The 15,447-nt window shown below is 33.2% G+C and overlaps 4 protein-coding genes across 14 annotated transcripts in view; 2 read left to right on the top strand and 2 right to left on the bottom strand.

The window, feature by feature from the left end:
- Positions 1–2,816, top strand: part of LOC109855013 (low-density lipoprotein receptor-related protein 2) — a 31,804-nt gene extending 28,988 nt beyond the window's left edge. Inside the window, exon 24 of the mRNA XM_020428754.1 lies at positions 111–2,816. Coding sequence (XP_020284343.1) covers positions 111–386 — 276 coding nt within the window. The 3' untranslated portion in view covers positions 387–2,816. The remainder of the gene's footprint in view (positions 1–110) is intronic.
- A 464-nt stretch (positions 2,817–3,280) lies between these two features.
- Positions 3,281–7,462, top strand: LOC109855014 (set1/Ash2 histone methyltransferase complex subunit ASH2). 4 transcript variants are annotated; one of them, XM_020428756.1, is made up of 11 exons: positions 3,281–3,398; positions 3,602–3,748; positions 3,829–4,007; positions 4,144–4,316; positions 4,450–4,624; positions 5,801–6,009; positions 6,079–6,256; positions 6,330–6,474; positions 6,556–6,691; positions 6,774–6,897; positions 7,242–7,462. In XM_020428756.1, the coding sequence occupies exons 1-11, from the start codon at positions 3,376–3,378 to the stop codon at positions 7,421–7,423; spliced, it is 1,671 nt and encodes a 556-aa protein (XP_020284345.1). In that variant the 5' UTR covers positions 3,281–3,375; the 3' UTR covers positions 7,424–7,462. The 4 variants fall into 4 exon arrangements, with proteins under 4 accessions (XP_020284345.1, XP_020284344.1, XP_020284346.1 ...); XM_020428755.1 differs by having other exon boundaries at positions 3,282–3,398; positions 6,774–7,025; positions 7,242–7,432; XM_020428757.1 differs by lacking the exons at positions 3,281–3,398; positions 3,602–3,748 and having other exon boundaries at positions 3,922–4,003; positions 6,774–7,025; positions 7,242–7,432.
- A 64-nt stretch (positions 7,463–7,526) lies between these two features.
- LOC109855018 (bolA-like protein DDB_G0274169) lies at positions 7,527–9,310 on the bottom strand. The gene is made up of 4 exons (XM_020428771.1): positions 8,753–9,310; positions 8,347–8,537; positions 8,193–8,261; positions 7,527–7,814 (listed from the first exon to the last, which is right to left on the bottom strand). Exons 2-4 carry the CDS (start codon positions 8,533–8,535, stop codon positions 7,734–7,736), a joined length of 339 nt encoding a protein of 112 aa, XP_020284360.1. The 5' UTR covers positions 8,536–8,537; positions 8,753–9,310; the 3' UTR covers positions 7,527–7,733.
- A 3,107-nt stretch (positions 9,311–12,417) lies between these two features.
- The window catches only part of LOC109855016, a 45,508-nt gene continuing 42,478 nt past the window's right edge, over positions 12,418–15,447 (bottom strand). For all 8 annotated transcript variants that reach the window (XM_020428762.1, XM_020428765.1, XM_020428764.1 and 5 more), the window contains one exon: positions 12,418–13,623. In XM_020428762.1, the coding sequence (XP_020284351.1) occupies positions 13,456–13,623 (168 nt within the window). In that variant the 3' untranslated portion in view covers positions 12,418–13,455. The remainder of the gene's footprint in view (positions 13,624–15,447) is intronic.

The raw sequence follows: 15,447 nt of genomic DNA, 5'->3' as shown, positions 1-15,447 counted from the left end.
TGCGTTTAGCAGAGTTAAACATTAAACTCGTTCACAAAAAAGAAATAAACAGAATAAAAAGAGCAAAGTTGTACGGAAATTATACATTCTTTTAATATTTGTGCTTACAGGAGCCTCTTGATGTGGAATACAATTTGAACGATGTTACCAATAAGAATAGAGACTTCAGTAATCCGATGTACGACGCGGTGAATTTAGAGAGCGGTACCACAAACGGTACCGGCGCGAGCAGTATGTACGAAGTGCCGGCGGAGATGAAACCTTCCAGTATACAGCACAAAGAACCACCGCAGTTACATCTAAAGAGGAGAGAACTCGATCCGTCGTCTATCGATTCGGGGAAGGACACGCAGCAGCTGGTCGAGGAAGACAAGTCCGAGTGCTAGAGAATTAATTTCTATATTTAGAGAGATTTCTTCAGATCTATTATCTGTGCTTCACACGCAGCAGGTCGCGAAAACTGCGAAAGGACAAAGACACGATGAAAATTAATCCACTTTTACGTAACAATTGCGGATTGCTTATAAAACCGCACGTTATTTATTAAGCATTTATTCACAGAGAAATTTGTTTTTGTTTAATATACGCAATAATCGATTCAAGTTTTTTTTTACGTAATAATTCTTTCGAAAAAAGATTTCAGATTATTCGAGTCTCGAGAGAAGCGAGATTAAAAATCAATTCATATTTTATCTTTTACGATTTTTGTTTTTTTACACACTATAGTAAACGAATCGCAATAGTGATTTTTGATCTTTGATGGCCTAAATCTTCGCGGAGACTTAATAAGAATCTTCCCGATCACAGATTCTTATTCAAATTTGTGTGTAGATCGCTCAAACCAGGAATTGTGAACTGGTTTCGGGATCTCAAACTATATATTGGAACAATTATAAGAACGGCGTGATACGTGGAGATCGAAAGTATCGATTTTACAGAGAGTGTAAAATGAAAGCGTATATATTGCAATAGGCAAGATCGTGTCTCTTTCTTTTTTTTTTTTTTTTTTTTTTTTACTAGGTGTGATTTATGTAAGTCTTGTAAATATAATTGCTAACAAAGTATAATGTTCATGTTATCTGTGTACCATAAAATCGACGCAACACATTCCATCTTCTTGTAAGGTTGCTTGAAGTGTAGTGATAATGACAGAACACTTTTAATATAGTTGCGATGTGTATGTACATGTGTGTATATGCGTGCACGTGGTGCTCGAATTGGTATGTTTTCTCGATCATTTTAATTTTTGTTTGCAATTCTTTAACACAGAACTTAACACACGTTGGACAAAATAATTGATCTGTATTGTAAAGAAATATGCGCTTTTATATACAAAAAAAACTTGTTTCTTTTAATTACTTGACAATTTGTTGTTTGTGTTAATTTTAAAAATAATTATATTAATTTTAATATAAATTGCAAAATTTATATATAGTTTTGTGATTTGTAGAATATTTTAGTTCGTCATATTTTCTGTGTATAGCTACACGATTCGAGCACTAGTACATGTGCGTCAGAATTAATTCTCAACCAGCGGAATATAGCAGAATCAAAATTTTTTGATAAATTTTAATAGAAACGATAGTCTATGTTTCTCTTCCTTTTTTTTTTTTTTTTTTTTTTATTTTCAATGTGACAAAAAGCAAGTTTTTAAGAATTAAATGATCCTGCTATAGCGGTTGCGTAATTGGAGTGTTAATGATGCGCGCACGTTTTCGTTATATAGAAAAAGAAAAACAGTTGTATTCTTAGAGCAAAGTATTTCTATAAGGCGTGGCGTTATATAGTTTTTTATGTTGAAAAGTTGTTACGGTGAGAGTAAGCGTGCAAGTCCGAAGAGCGAAATGTTTCACACATATGAGCGTTTTATTTTAAATGTTATGTTTATTCCTGTGGATATATAATAATTATTTCTCAGAAACTGATCGAGTGTATGATACGAAGATGTATCTCTTCCGCGCGGAAAAATATCTTGATTGTTGTACATTTTTTTTAGATATTATGTGGAGTACTCCTATTGCAAAAACGGATGAATTAAGAGGAATAGAAAATTGAAAAAATTTTTAACACGTTTATCGAATGTTGTATAAGTTTTGAAAACGAATAACATACTTTCAATCACCTTAAGAGATAAGATACTTATTATAAGATACTTCAATTCCTTTTAATTCATATGCTGTTGCAAGGTCGGTAAACGTGTAATTCTTCTACTGAACGAATACATACATACATACATATATATATATATATATATACATATATATATATAATTGCAAGAAAACCTCTCTTTAAATCAATGATATTTATCATTTCCGAACTTCTTAGAGAAAAGAAATTGTACATATAGATACTTTGATTACAAATTTTCAACGTAAGAGATATACGTTGTACATATATATATATATATTTTACGCGAACTAAACTATAAAGGAAAAGAATTATCAATACTGACCTATTCTCTCCACGCACACACTCACAGAGACATTACAGATTATTCTATATATAAATTCTATAAAATATATATATAAATAAAAGTAAATAAATATATATTTTTTGTTGCAATCGATTTTGATTCTGGGCAATATGTTCCAGAACGTCTATTATTATTATATCTATACTTTCTATATGTATACATTTTTCTTATCAAATTGAAAATAATTGTTAATATATTGTGCAAGAGTATTAAACAGAGAGAAAAAGAGAGAGAGAGAGAGATACCGTCCAAAAATAAATGATAAAGTTCATCACTCAATTTTTCCCTCTGCCTATGCATACGTAAAAAAAAATGCACGTATAATAATTTCCAAAAATGTTATTAAAACCATAAATGTTAATAAATTTTATTATCTATAAAGAAAAAAATTTCTTGTAACTCTTATGAAAGAAGTTTTTATTTTTGTTTGCAAATCTTTTAATCAATCTCTCCGTATAACAAGAAAAAGCCGCTAATAAGTTTTACGATTCGCACATATTGTTGCAATGGTTTTTTTTTTTTTTTTTTTTTCATTAAATTTAATTCAGAAAATAAAAAGTGAATCATATGTAGATTACATTATAATTAATTATCTAAATATTGTAATAATGTTTTATTTTATAAAATAGAACTGTTTTTTATCTTTAGTTTTGTGTTATAATTTTGTAAATGTATATTGTGGTAAAAAAAGAAATCTAGCGCAAATGGCACAATGACACATGACTTACTCCATCTGTTTTTGTTTCTTCATCTTCATTCTCTGTACTATCGCTGTTTTACTTTTATGTTTCACTTTTCTACCACTTAGGCGACGGATACGCTGTTAATCCTTTGTAGTCATTTGTAGTCTTTAGTTCTAAATACACGCTTTACAAAGATTGTTGTAAAATAAGTAGTAAATAATGGCAGAAGAAAAAAGCGAAAGGTAAGGAGCGCTCAGTAACGTTTAACATTCTTTTATGTACGTATTCCATAACCAGTTTTTTTCGTTTTGCTTATACATTTTTAATATAACATTACAAGGTGAGGTTATGTTTTTATCGTTCCGGTTTAATTGTTGACAAACAACTTGAGAAACTAGTTTACTTGCATTTACATAAAGTTTCTAATAAAAGGAAATTATTGTAGTTCAACAGATAAACCAGAGCAAACCGAAGTTGCGGAGGATAAGACAAAAATAAAACTCGATGATAAGAATAAACAAAAGTCTAAGGACGAATCGGCGGAAAAATCCAATGGACAGAACACAAACAATGAAAGTGGAAATTGTTACTGGTGATTTACTTTTTATCACAATGTCATTACACACAATATCATTGCACAACATTTATATTTTAATCTCAATTCCTTTGCAGTGGAAAAGAAAGGAATCTGAATATTGTGGAGTTACTTTGTGCCAGTTGTTCACGATGGTTTCACGAGTCTTGTATCGGATATCAATTGGGCAAACTTGTACCTTTTATGATGAACTATGTATTCATGTGTAAAAATTGCTCGCCCACTGGTTTGGAAAATTTCAAAAAGAATCAGGCACGTGAGTACATTGCAATATGTAACATATTAGTGAGTATGCTTAGTTGCACATTATTAATCAATCTATATGATGCAGAAGAAACATTTAGAAATTGTTAAGTACGATTAATTATGGATCTCTTCCTTTGGTCTTCCAGCATTTCCACAGATGTGTGTAACAGCAATAGCAAACTTATTACAAATGTGCCAAAAAGAAAATGAACAGAAGACTCTTTTTCACAAGGACAAGGATATTATACCGTTTATCGAATGTCATTGGGAGAGCATGACCACGATGCCTCGTAGAGTCACTCAATCCTGGCATGCTACAGTATGTAAAAAAAAAAGCTGTTCTAATTGATATTCACGCTACAGATATTACAATTCACTACGACCGCAATGAGGATTTTAAAACTTGAATCAATTTAAAAGTTTTTTTTTTATGAATAATTTATCTGTTACAGATACAAAGAGCACTGCTTAAAGATGTTGGGGCATTGTTCACAGTGGATGAGAGTACGTCAGAAGGTCAGCTTTTCGGCTTGTCAAATCTTGAACTCACAACAATCAAACCTAATTACGAAGCGATGATTAAGAATGGTCACCTACGAGCGACAGAGATGGGTCTGCAACATGTCGGTATGTGTTTCTTTCAATGATCATAAATTCTGAGATTTTTTGTAACATTAAGTTGACTATAATGTGGAGCAATTAATAAGTATTCGAAACGACGTATAGATAATGATAGTAGCATCACATTGTTGCCGATGACACGTTTCATCTTTCAGAAGAACAAATGTTGATTCATTATCACATGTGTTGATTGTGTACCAACTCGTCAAAATATAGTTATTTACAGCATCGATGACTTTCATTGTTTTGCTCGAAAATTTTTTTCACTCAAGCCATTTTTCAGATTCGGAAATAAATAAAAACAAAAAATTGCATATCTGTTGAATACAGCAAAAATTCGAACATGTTTTTTATACGTAAATCGATCGCGACTGACGAACGTTTCATGTAAAAGAAACGTTTCGCAATTTTGATATTTCTGCGCGCATGTGATCACTTTTATCTAATAAACGTATCCACTTGTTTCTGACCTCGATTTGACCTAATTCTTATTATTGTTTATACACAACGAGCGTCTCATATATCTTACTTTGCAAATATTCGAAGCTTATCTCGTGAATTTTGACCGTGCAACAATTGAAACTTTAAAGATGAAACTTGTCGACGATAACAGCAACGTGATATTACTATCGTGTTGTTTCGGGTATTTATCAATGGTCTTTCGTATATTTCAATTTCTTTTTAAAAGCTAAATTAAACGAATATATTTTGATTAATTGATTAAACTTTTAATTAGATTTTTTTTTACACGGTTCATAAAGTTTGGCAAACATAGTTAGCAGCAAATAAATTTTGTTAATCTACATGCATATAGATTTGTCAATTCTTATCTTATCGTGAATGTAATCGTCAACTTGCTATCACAAAAGTACTCAAAAGTCTGAATCATAACAGAGAAATCGACTCGTGAATGTGTATTTTACTTTAAGACTTTGCTATAGCCGCACAATGTGTCTTTGATATCGGTAATTATACACATATATTATAAATTCTGTAAACAAGAAATATTTATTCGTTTCAAAAATTTGTAAATTTTTTTCTTTTGAAATTGAATGTATCGAAGAGAAGAAGCGGTGATATTAAAGTAGGAAAAGAAGATCAGAAGTGACATATTGTTCGCGAAATATATCGGAAAAACGAATAAAACATTTTTTAAAAAAAATATTGTAATGGAACGTTCAGTGCCACTTAGCGGAGGATTACGAGGTCGCAATGCGAAGCGGAAGCTTCCAGGAGAAACTGCGGGCACGGGTTCCGGGAAGAAAGGCAGAGGATCGGATATGACCATTCCCAAACTTCCCGCTCATGGTTATCCTCTCGAACATCCGTACAACAAAGACGGTTACAGATATATTTTGGCAGAGCCGGATCCTCATGCACCTTTCCGACAAGTATGTGTTATTTTTTTCATGTCAACTATGTTTTTTAACTTTCCTGAATGTTTAAATTTGCGCGTTCAGGAGTTCGATGAAAGTAGCGATTGGGCCGGTAAACCTATACCAGGATGGCTATATCGCGCTCTTAGTCCGAGCACGGTTTTGCTTGCGTCGCACGATCGTGCGCAGCAGCTTAAAGTAGCAGAGGACAGATTGGCGGTCACAGGAGAGAAAGGATATTGCATGATCCGAGCTACGCACAGTACGTGAGAATGCTATCGATTTATCTCACGTGATGTATGTGTATTTTAATTACATTTACCAAAACTATGCAGATGTAAGCAGGGGAACTTGGTATTGGGAGGCGACAATCGAGGAAATGCCAGAGGGATCTGCGACGAGACTTGGATGGGGACAAGAGTACGCGAATTTGCAAGCTCCCCTTGGATATGACAAATTTGGCTATTCATGGAGATCGAGGTATTATCTTAAATTTGTGTATTGCATCATTTTTTTTAAAAAGAAAATATTTTAACAAAGTTTTTGACAATTTTTTGACAGAAAAGGTACACGGTTTCACGAAAGTCGAGGCAAACATTACAGTAATGGTTACGGCGAGGGCGATACTTTGGGCTTTCTCATAGTTCTTCCTGATACTTATGATGCATCGCACATTCCGAATACTTACAAAGACAGAGTAAGCAATAATCAATAACCAAGTTTATTATTTTTATTAAAATAATCTATATGTTTTTTTAACTTTCTGCTTTCTACCACAGCCTTTGGTGAAATTCAAGAGTCATTTGTATTACGAAGAGAAAGATCAACTTCAGGAAGCTCTCAAAGCTTTACGACCTATAGAAGGCAGCAAAATAGTATATTACAAAAACGGAGTCAATCAAGGTAACGCTTTTGTAGAAATTAACAAAGGTGCTTATTATCCTGCAATCTCTATTTACAAAAGCGCAACGGTGTCCGTGAATTTTGGACCGAATTTTAAATATCCACCAACTGATAGTACATTCAGAGGAGTAAGTCGCATTTCTCTGTCATCAATTCTACACCCTATTTACGTTATATTGTACATAATAATTCTTACACGTATTATTTTTTAATTATTTCTCACCTCAATCACTAATTTTTAATGTTATTGCAACATAAGTTATTACAACAAATATATAGATTTTTTTGCGATCAAGTTTTTAAATTCAAATGGTGCGATCAATTTTATCTGTGCGCAATTGCAGATGCACGAAAAAGCGGAGGAGGCTATAGCCGAGCAATCGATGGCGGATATGCTTTATCTAACCGAGAACGAAGGCAAACTAAGATTGGATACATTCGTATTGTGACATTAGTGCAACTTTTATGTTTTGTATCGTTTTTGTTGCAAATTATACAGCTCTTTTGCACTAAATCTGTGTTTTAAATCTTTAACTTACATTTATAATCTATATTAAGATATGTTAAACGTAAAACTTTTTGTTTTTGTTTTTTTTTTTTTCAGTATGAAAGAATTTTATTTAATTGTATATCTGATTTCAAATTACATATATATGAAAAACATTTCATATATATACTTCATACTTATTACTATTCATGATTATTCTAAAGAAAACAACAAATATACATATAAAATTACAGTAAACTTACATTGTTGTAATGATTTTTTACTTACTAATTTTTGTATTTTACATTATTTAAATATCGTCAATATATGTATAGAAAGTGAGAGATGATTATTTTCCAAAACCACCTCTACATGCAGGACTTGGCGTTATTGTTTTGTTGCTTGTTTCCCATTGTTCAGGTGTTTTTGCCTTAAAAAATGGCGAAGAATAATGTAAACAAACTACAACGTGTCGAAGGGATGGTACATATGATGAAAATATTCGTAATTCTGTACAGGTAACTCTCGTATAATGCGGATTTTCCATTCTACAGAAATGCCGCGTTATATAAATTGTGTTATACAGAGGCTTGCATAAGTGCGCATATTGAAAAAAAAAAAAAGGGATAGATTCCATTTTACTACTAATTTGTAAACAGAATCGGAATCACGTTGTTCAAGTGTACCGTATTATATAAAAATTACCTGTGAGGGTTTTTTATATGTAAATCTTATATTACACATATATTATTCTGCCAGTTTTTTACTAAGAGAAAAAAAGGAAGAAACTAATTTTTTAATCACTTACTACTATGGACAGGGCGTGTACACCTCTTTCCAGTTCAGCTTGCAACAATTCATTTATCATACGGTGCCGCTAAAGTTATACATAATCTCTCAGTGTACATATTCTTTCCATGTTATTTGTGAATTAAAAAAATATCACGATCCGTAGTACTCACCTTGATCGGTGGCTGATTGTCAAATTTTTCAGACACTACTATTACCTTGAAGTGTGTCTCGGAACCTTGAGGAACATTATGCATGTAAGATTCATTAATAACGTCGTAGTGTACGGGTTTCAGAGCGGCTTCCAGCTTCGTTCTGATTGAATTCTCTACAAGCTTGCTCAACGACTTGCCACAGCTCATGTCTATTTAGAAAATTGAGAAAATATATCTCAATATACTTAAATCCCGTTTATATAACATTGTCTCTTTTTATATATCATATTCTACACTCTTATAAGCAATAGTATTGTATGTTGTATGTATAAATAAACTACTCGATGATTTATAATCTACTTTTTACAAAATGTGACGTACATGTAGAATTTAAAAAACACTTCCACTAAGCTGATATACTTACTTGTTTTAATTAATTTTCTTAGCAATATCTTCTTGTTGCTTCACGCATTTACTAATTATATTATTTATTTCAATTTGTTATGATATTTGTTATATTATTTATTTTGTTATCATATAATTAAGTTTAGAATGTGTATGATTACACTTTGGTTTGACACTTTGATTCAACTTCAAGGTTAGGATAAATTACATCGCACAAGCCGATAAACTCAGAGAAATCAACGTAAATACACGAGAAATAAATTGTATTGCGTTGAGAGCGAAGACGTTTTCTTTTTTTACGCGTTGTTTCAGACCGGTTGTCAGAGATTGACAACAGTCATTGCGAAGACGAAGTAGAAAGAAAAGTAACCGATCTCTTTTTTCTTCACGTGGTGTGATTTATCTTTCGTCACTGTACATTCTTGTATGCTTGACATCACGTGCTCTTGTTCTGTATGTGTATGTTTTTTTTTTTTTTTTTAATCAGTGATATTCTTGGTGCGATTGGAATTATAATTGATGTGGGAATGTGAAATAAGTCACAATTTTTTTTAACTCTTTAAGACCTTTTTTCGCATTCAATATCGATTGAATATATTTATAAAATAAATTTTGGTTAATATTTTGAATTTTGTTCTTGATTTTTATACACATCATTATAGTTAATTTCTGTGTCAAATTATTATTATCCAAAATGACGACTTGTATGCGTTTCGAAGTGATATATCAAATTTAAATTGTCCATAATGATTTTATAAATGTTTCAACTTCTCTGTTCGAATTGCAACACATATCTACTAGCGTGTTACGTAAGTCATTTCTTTTTCAACTATATTTTAAATTTTTTGAATGGTTACATTTGTTTTTTTTTTTTTTTTATGAAAGTAGCGATATTGAACTGATACATCTATACTTATATACCGGGATGGCTATACCGCGCTCTTGGTCTGAGCACGGCTTTGCTTGCGTCGTACAATCATGAGGAACAGTTTGAAATAGCAGAAGATAGATTTGCAGTCTCAGGAAAGAAAGGACATTACATGATTCAAGCTATGCACAATACGTGTGAAAATGCTGTCGATTTATTTCAAGTGACGTATATGTGGGCATATATGTATTCTAATTACATTTCCCGACACTATGCAGATGTAAGAAGAGGAACTTGGTCTTGGAAAGGAACATTTGAGAAGATGCCAGAGGAATCTGCGAAATTTGGATGGAGACAAGAGCACGCCGAATGTCTAAGCTTCTCTTGAATATAACAAATTGGGCTATTCATGAAAATCGAGATATTACCGTATAGTTGACATTTTTTAACATCGTTCTTTTGTGTAGAAAGAACATTTTTTAATAGTTTTTGATAATTTTTGACAGAAAAGGTACACAGTTTCACAAAAGTTAAGGCAAACATTACCCAGTAACAGCAATGCGAAAATCAGGGCAATATCTTGGGCTTTCTCCATAGTTCTTCCCGATATTTATGATACGTTGCATATTCTAAATACTTACAGAATGAGCAATAATCAATAACCGAGTTAATATTTTTATTAAAAATGTTTTTGTAAACTGTACAGTTTTTAACTTTCTGCTTTTTTTTAACATACCCTAATGAAGTTCAAGAGCCATTTGTATTACGAGGAGAAAGATCAACTTCAGGAAGCTGAAGTACATTTACAATCTTTATCAAGATATGTTACACTATACATTCTTGTGTGTTTAACATCACGTGCTCTTGTCACACAGCAATGATCAAGCAGCGATACTCAATTTCTTTCCAATGTGGAAACATTTTCCCGTAAGTTTTTTTTTAATCAGTGATATTCTTGGTGTGATTGGAATTAATTGACGTGGGGGAATGTGAAATAAGTCACACACAATTTTTTTTTTTTTTTTTAACTTTAACATCTTTTTATCTCTTTGACATCTTTATTTGCATTTTCGGACAAAAAGTGAAAGCTGCGTCAATTGATTTTTTTGTCGTTATAACTCTACATATTTCACCAAAGTATTAGTCGAGTGAGTGACTAGATGACGAGAAAGCGCACATCCTCGTCCTGTGTGATATTTCCTATTGTATTTACAAAAAAGCCAAAGACAGAACAAAAACAATATGCTATGCAATTCACTGGTATATATATGTACACGTATACAGGCACATTATATATTCGTTCTCACGCGGTATGATCCACAAGCAATAAATAGACGGTCTTGCAATTCAATTTTGACCGAATACATTGAATAGTACATATATAAAAATAAATTGTGCTTAATAGTTTAAATATTTTATACTCAAGTTTTTTATATTAATTATAATTAAATTTTTGTGCCAAACTTTTTTATAATCAAAATTGACGACCGATATGTGGTTCAAATTTTTTTTGACATAATCAAATTTAAATTGCCGATAATGATTTTGTAATGTTTCAACTTCTCTGTTCGAATTGCAACGCATATCTCAAAAAAAAATACTGGATAACTTCAAGTATTTGCTAAGTTTTGTGTAAGTCATTTCTTTTTCTGATATTATTTGTGTGGTTTTTTTTCTTGAAAAAACTCGATTGATCAGATTTAAGTGGATCACATTTTACGTTATGTTATAAAATTACTCGTAAATGTAACAATGTAGAACAATTGGATATTTTGTCAACGTGTAAAAAAAAAAACGAATACACAAATGTTATACACTTTTTGGATTTTACTACAATTTTTCATTTTTTGAAGTAATTTTCTAAGACTCGAAGTATGTCGCAGATCGCATAATAAATCTCACGTAATCCTCTTTCATCGCTACAAATCCTTCCCTTAAAATTAAACGTTAAAAGTCGACGGTTTCCCACTGTAATCTATTTACATTCTACAATACTATAGCGAGGATTATATAAATCCTCTTAACTTTTGATCACTCGCGAAGTTTCTGCAGCAATTGTACGTAATAGATATCTGTATCAGAAATGGTACAATTTCCACACAACGAAATAATCGCAATTTACATTATAAAGTTGAATAAAATCTGCAGAACTTCTCGGACGAGCAATTGTCTTTTTTTTTCCGTCGATTTCTATAAATTAATCGCTGACGCAAGAAGCTCCTTTCATGGCGTCGCTATGTATCGTTTCTTTCAACCGGTAATTAATCCACCAAGTCGCTTTTTATTCACAAACAATATTGGTTACAAAACGTCAATTGGTTTCTTTACCAATAATCCTTATTCCGTCAGTACACATACAAGGTCTCAAAGAATGTTTAATATTAAAGTACTAATTAAATATTATCACAGTAAATCGAATATATATGAAAACCAGTTGTAGTTGCACATAGAGAAACAATTGGCTTGTTCGCATCATGTGTGGATACATTACGATTAAGTAACGGTTGAAAGATCAAACGCAAGCGTACAAGTGAAATACTACGTCACGATAATGCGAGCTCAATATGAGCCGTCGTAATAGTTCACAATAATCTAAACAATTGACCTATTATATTCACGTTATCAATATTATCATTATTGTTTAACATTTATTATTACGAGGCGCCGTATTATTTTTGTTCTAACGGCGGGAGGACCCTACGGGATCTCGAACCCTAGAACCCTCTTCAGGCCCCTGAGGATTTAGGAACACCAAAGTCCATTCGTTGAGTGAATCGTACGTTTCACGGATTTCATCTTAGATTGCATTTTTTTTGTTTTTTTTTTTGTTTTTTTTTTGTTTACTTATATATACACGCGTTTTGCGCCGGCGATCTCCAACACTAATTACGGAAACGAGCAGAAGAGCGATCAAACTTCGTTTGTGAGAGATGGGAGAGTGAATATGGTGCGCACGATGATGGGGATTCCATTTTTCTTTACGTTAACTTCAAGTTAAGTTTTCAAGAAGAAATTCACCCCGTACACACTGCGTACAAATGAACGTGGATTACAAGGGAAAAAATTTATATATTTCATTTAAATAAATATAATACTTGAAATATTCTTGGATTTGCAAATTTTTCCTCGTGATCGGGACTTTCGACCTGTTACTTAAACAGATGTGTTTGAATTAACCTAAAGAAAATAGAAGTTCACACATTCTTAGGAATCCTGAAACTCCAGCCAGCTTGATTGATCGCACGCTGCTCTATATCTTTCCGTACAAGACCCCAACCGACGCGCGTTAATAATACTAATCAACTATGGCCGAAGTGGACGGCGGCGATCTGTCGACTATATTATTTCGCGAGAAAAAAAAAAAAAACACGCAGAAGCTACGAGGTAACTCGTTTTGTCGCACCCATGTATTGCGGTATCAGTCTCATGAGAAAGTCGCTAATGGAATAAAAGAAGGCACTTGTTTTGCGGACACTCTTGCGCAGGCACTTTTTCTGATATGTCAACTGTCAGTAAAATCGTCTCCTAAACCTGCCGACCTGTTTCTTCTCCGAATTCCTTTTTTTTTCCAAGTCTTTTTTCCGGTGTTTACACGCTTTCTATTGCTGACATTTTCACGTATCAATCGATTCTCTTTTCGTATATTTTCATACGTCTCTTCGTGTACTTAGCGCTTCTCATATCTTTATTACTTCTCTTTCTCACCAATCCTCTTCGCGGCTTCCTCGACTCTTGACTAGTGCCTTTTATCATCAATCCTCTTTGTGTTATATAATAATTGATCTTTCGGTTATCTATCAATGACTTTAGGAGACTTTTTTTTGGGATTGACTTTCAAGATAAACTTCTGCCCGTCAATAGACATAGATGGTTTTTAGCTGATCCTTCAGCTCGGGAGGAATGGCACACGTATCCGTCTCTGGTTTCCGCTTCACCAGTCGACGCCAGCGTCCACCAAGATTCTTACGGAAGCCCTTCGCGAACCCAGGCCGATCCGACGGTAGTGCGTGTACAAGGGTACCCTGCAAGTTCAGAAAAAGATCCCATTTTTAAATTTTTCCTACTTACTTTTTATCGCGCAAATTGATTATACATTATGTGGAATATACAAAAAGTATCATATTTATTATAACAAAACTTGTGAGACCAAATTCACAGAGCTTTGGTCTGTGACAATTAAATCACGTCATGGATCTGCATTGTTGATCAGAGACATTCCGAAGCCCCGTCGTATCAATGATAGAGAAAGAACGGTATTTCGCGAACACCTCAACAGCTGCACCCTATTCGGGGCCCGGCTAGTGAGCGGCGACTGGTGAGACGCCCACCAACGACGCTAAATTTAGCGTCAGACCGGAGAAGCGTCAAGAGCTGCGCCCATTTCGCCGGTGTATTTATATACATTCTGTCGCTTTATTATATCTTACAGAGAGTAATTTTATCGCTAAACTGAGGTCATAAAGTCAAGTTATCGTAATGCTAGTGAGAATTTGTGACATAATGATCTCAGAAGTTTTATTGCACTTCCGTGTGATGTTTTTTTTTTGAGAGAGAAGAGAAAGTAATAAATATCGAAAACTTCTCAAATCAAAATCACATCAATTAAATAATTAAAGATATTGGCTTTCAATAATTGCAAAAAGCGATTAAAAATCAGTTTGTGAAATATAAATTTTTCAACAAAGCCAGTGTAAATTCTCGTCAGTTTCCGTGGCTAAATAAAGCCAGCTAATTTTCTTTAAGCGTCAACTTTGCACGCGAGCAGGATCGATAAAATTGTGTCGCGGCCTAATTGCGGTAGGACAAATTAATTATCTCGATTAGTCTGTCTGTTTTTGCATAACATCGAGAAGAATCGAGAGCGTGCTATAAAAAAAAAAAAAAAAAAAAAAACAGTTGTTTTATTCGTCGCGATCGAATCGACGTTCTTCACGTTAAGTTAGGTTAGTACGGTAAAAGGCGCATTGCGCATGCAGCCAATCGGAGGCCGTAGTTCGGTCGGCGGGAATAATCGATCGTCCGCGAAGTAGCGTGAAACAACGATGGCCGCAGGTCACTGTCCCGACTAGATCGATTAGGGAATAGACTTCTTGTTTTTTTCCTCCGTATATTATTACGTATCAGAAAATAATGTGGAAATGTAAGTGGTTGAAGTGTATCTTCCAAAAATCTTTCTTTTATTTGTTTTTCTTCGATAATTTTTCGAGTCATAAGTTCAGCGACACAAATAATGAAGAAGTTCGAAACTATGAATAAGTTTCAGATACGTGTGTTATCAGCAAAACACAAAAAAAAAAAAAAAACAGTTTATTGTATATTCTTGCGAGAAAGTTGCCCCCAGAGTGGAAGTGTGTGGTCTATCGTTTTTTTTTTTTTTACGTTTGCAAATCTTTTTTAGGTGTCTCTCCGGTCGATGCCGCGCGTCCTCGAGTCATTGGACAATGTAGCAGGGGCAAACCAGTGAAATCTGGTAATACTGGCTCTACCGGTTGGTCGGTTAGCCATTGCGACGGTTAGATCTACCGATAGATCGCGAATTAACTCGACGCAGTTGTTTATGTTTGTATCTAATTGAATATCGATGTTTTTTTTTTGCATTTGCAATTAATAACTCGATAAGAAAAGATTGAATCGGAGAACTTGAGTGTCTTTTTTTTTCTTATTTTGGCTGTTTATATAATAAATTAAAATATTTTAAGAAATTTGAAAGATTAAAAATCTGAAGAATCTCCAATTGCTACATCGTGACGTTACTTTCAAAGACAAATATATATCACAAACAAATAATTTGATACGTTTTTTTCAGAAAAAAAGATTAAATTTTCGAGAACCGAGATTTGAGAATC

Source organism: Pseudomyrmex gracilis, unplaced genomic scaffold, assembly GCF_002006095.1.
Source record: "Pseudomyrmex gracilis isolate BER0280 unplaced genomic scaffold, ASM200609v1 scaffold_78, whole genome shotgun sequence".
Classification (NCBI taxonomy): domain Eukaryota; kingdom Metazoa; phylum Arthropoda; class Insecta; order Hymenoptera; family Formicidae; genus Pseudomyrmex; species Pseudomyrmex gracilis.
This window is presented reverse-complemented; position numbering and strand designations above follow the sequence as displayed.

Coding starts and splice junctions, on each gene's coding strand:
- LOC109855018 (XM_020428771.1), bottom strand. CDS start 8,535: ATGAGCTGTGGCAAGTCGTTGAGCAAGCTTGTAGAGAATTCAATCAGA. Junction 8,262..8,346: donor ACAATCAGCCACCGATCAAG/GTGAGTACTACG, acceptor GTATAACTTTAG/CGGCACCGTATGATAAATGA. Junction 7,815..8,192: donor TACACGCCCTGTCCATAGTA/GTAAGTGATTAA, acceptor CCATTTTTTAAG/GCAAAAACACCTGAACAATG.
- LOC109855014 (XM_020428755.1), top strand. CDS start 3,376: ATGGCAGAAGAAAAAAGCGAAAG. Junction 6,010..6,078: donor CTCATGCACCTTTCCGACAA/GTATGTGTTATT, acceptor TTGCGCGTTCAG/GAGTTCGATGAAAGTAGCGA. Junction 6,257..6,329: donor CATGATCCGAGCTACGCACA/GTACGTGAGAAT, acceptor AAAACTATGCAG/ATGTAAGCAGGGGAACTTGG.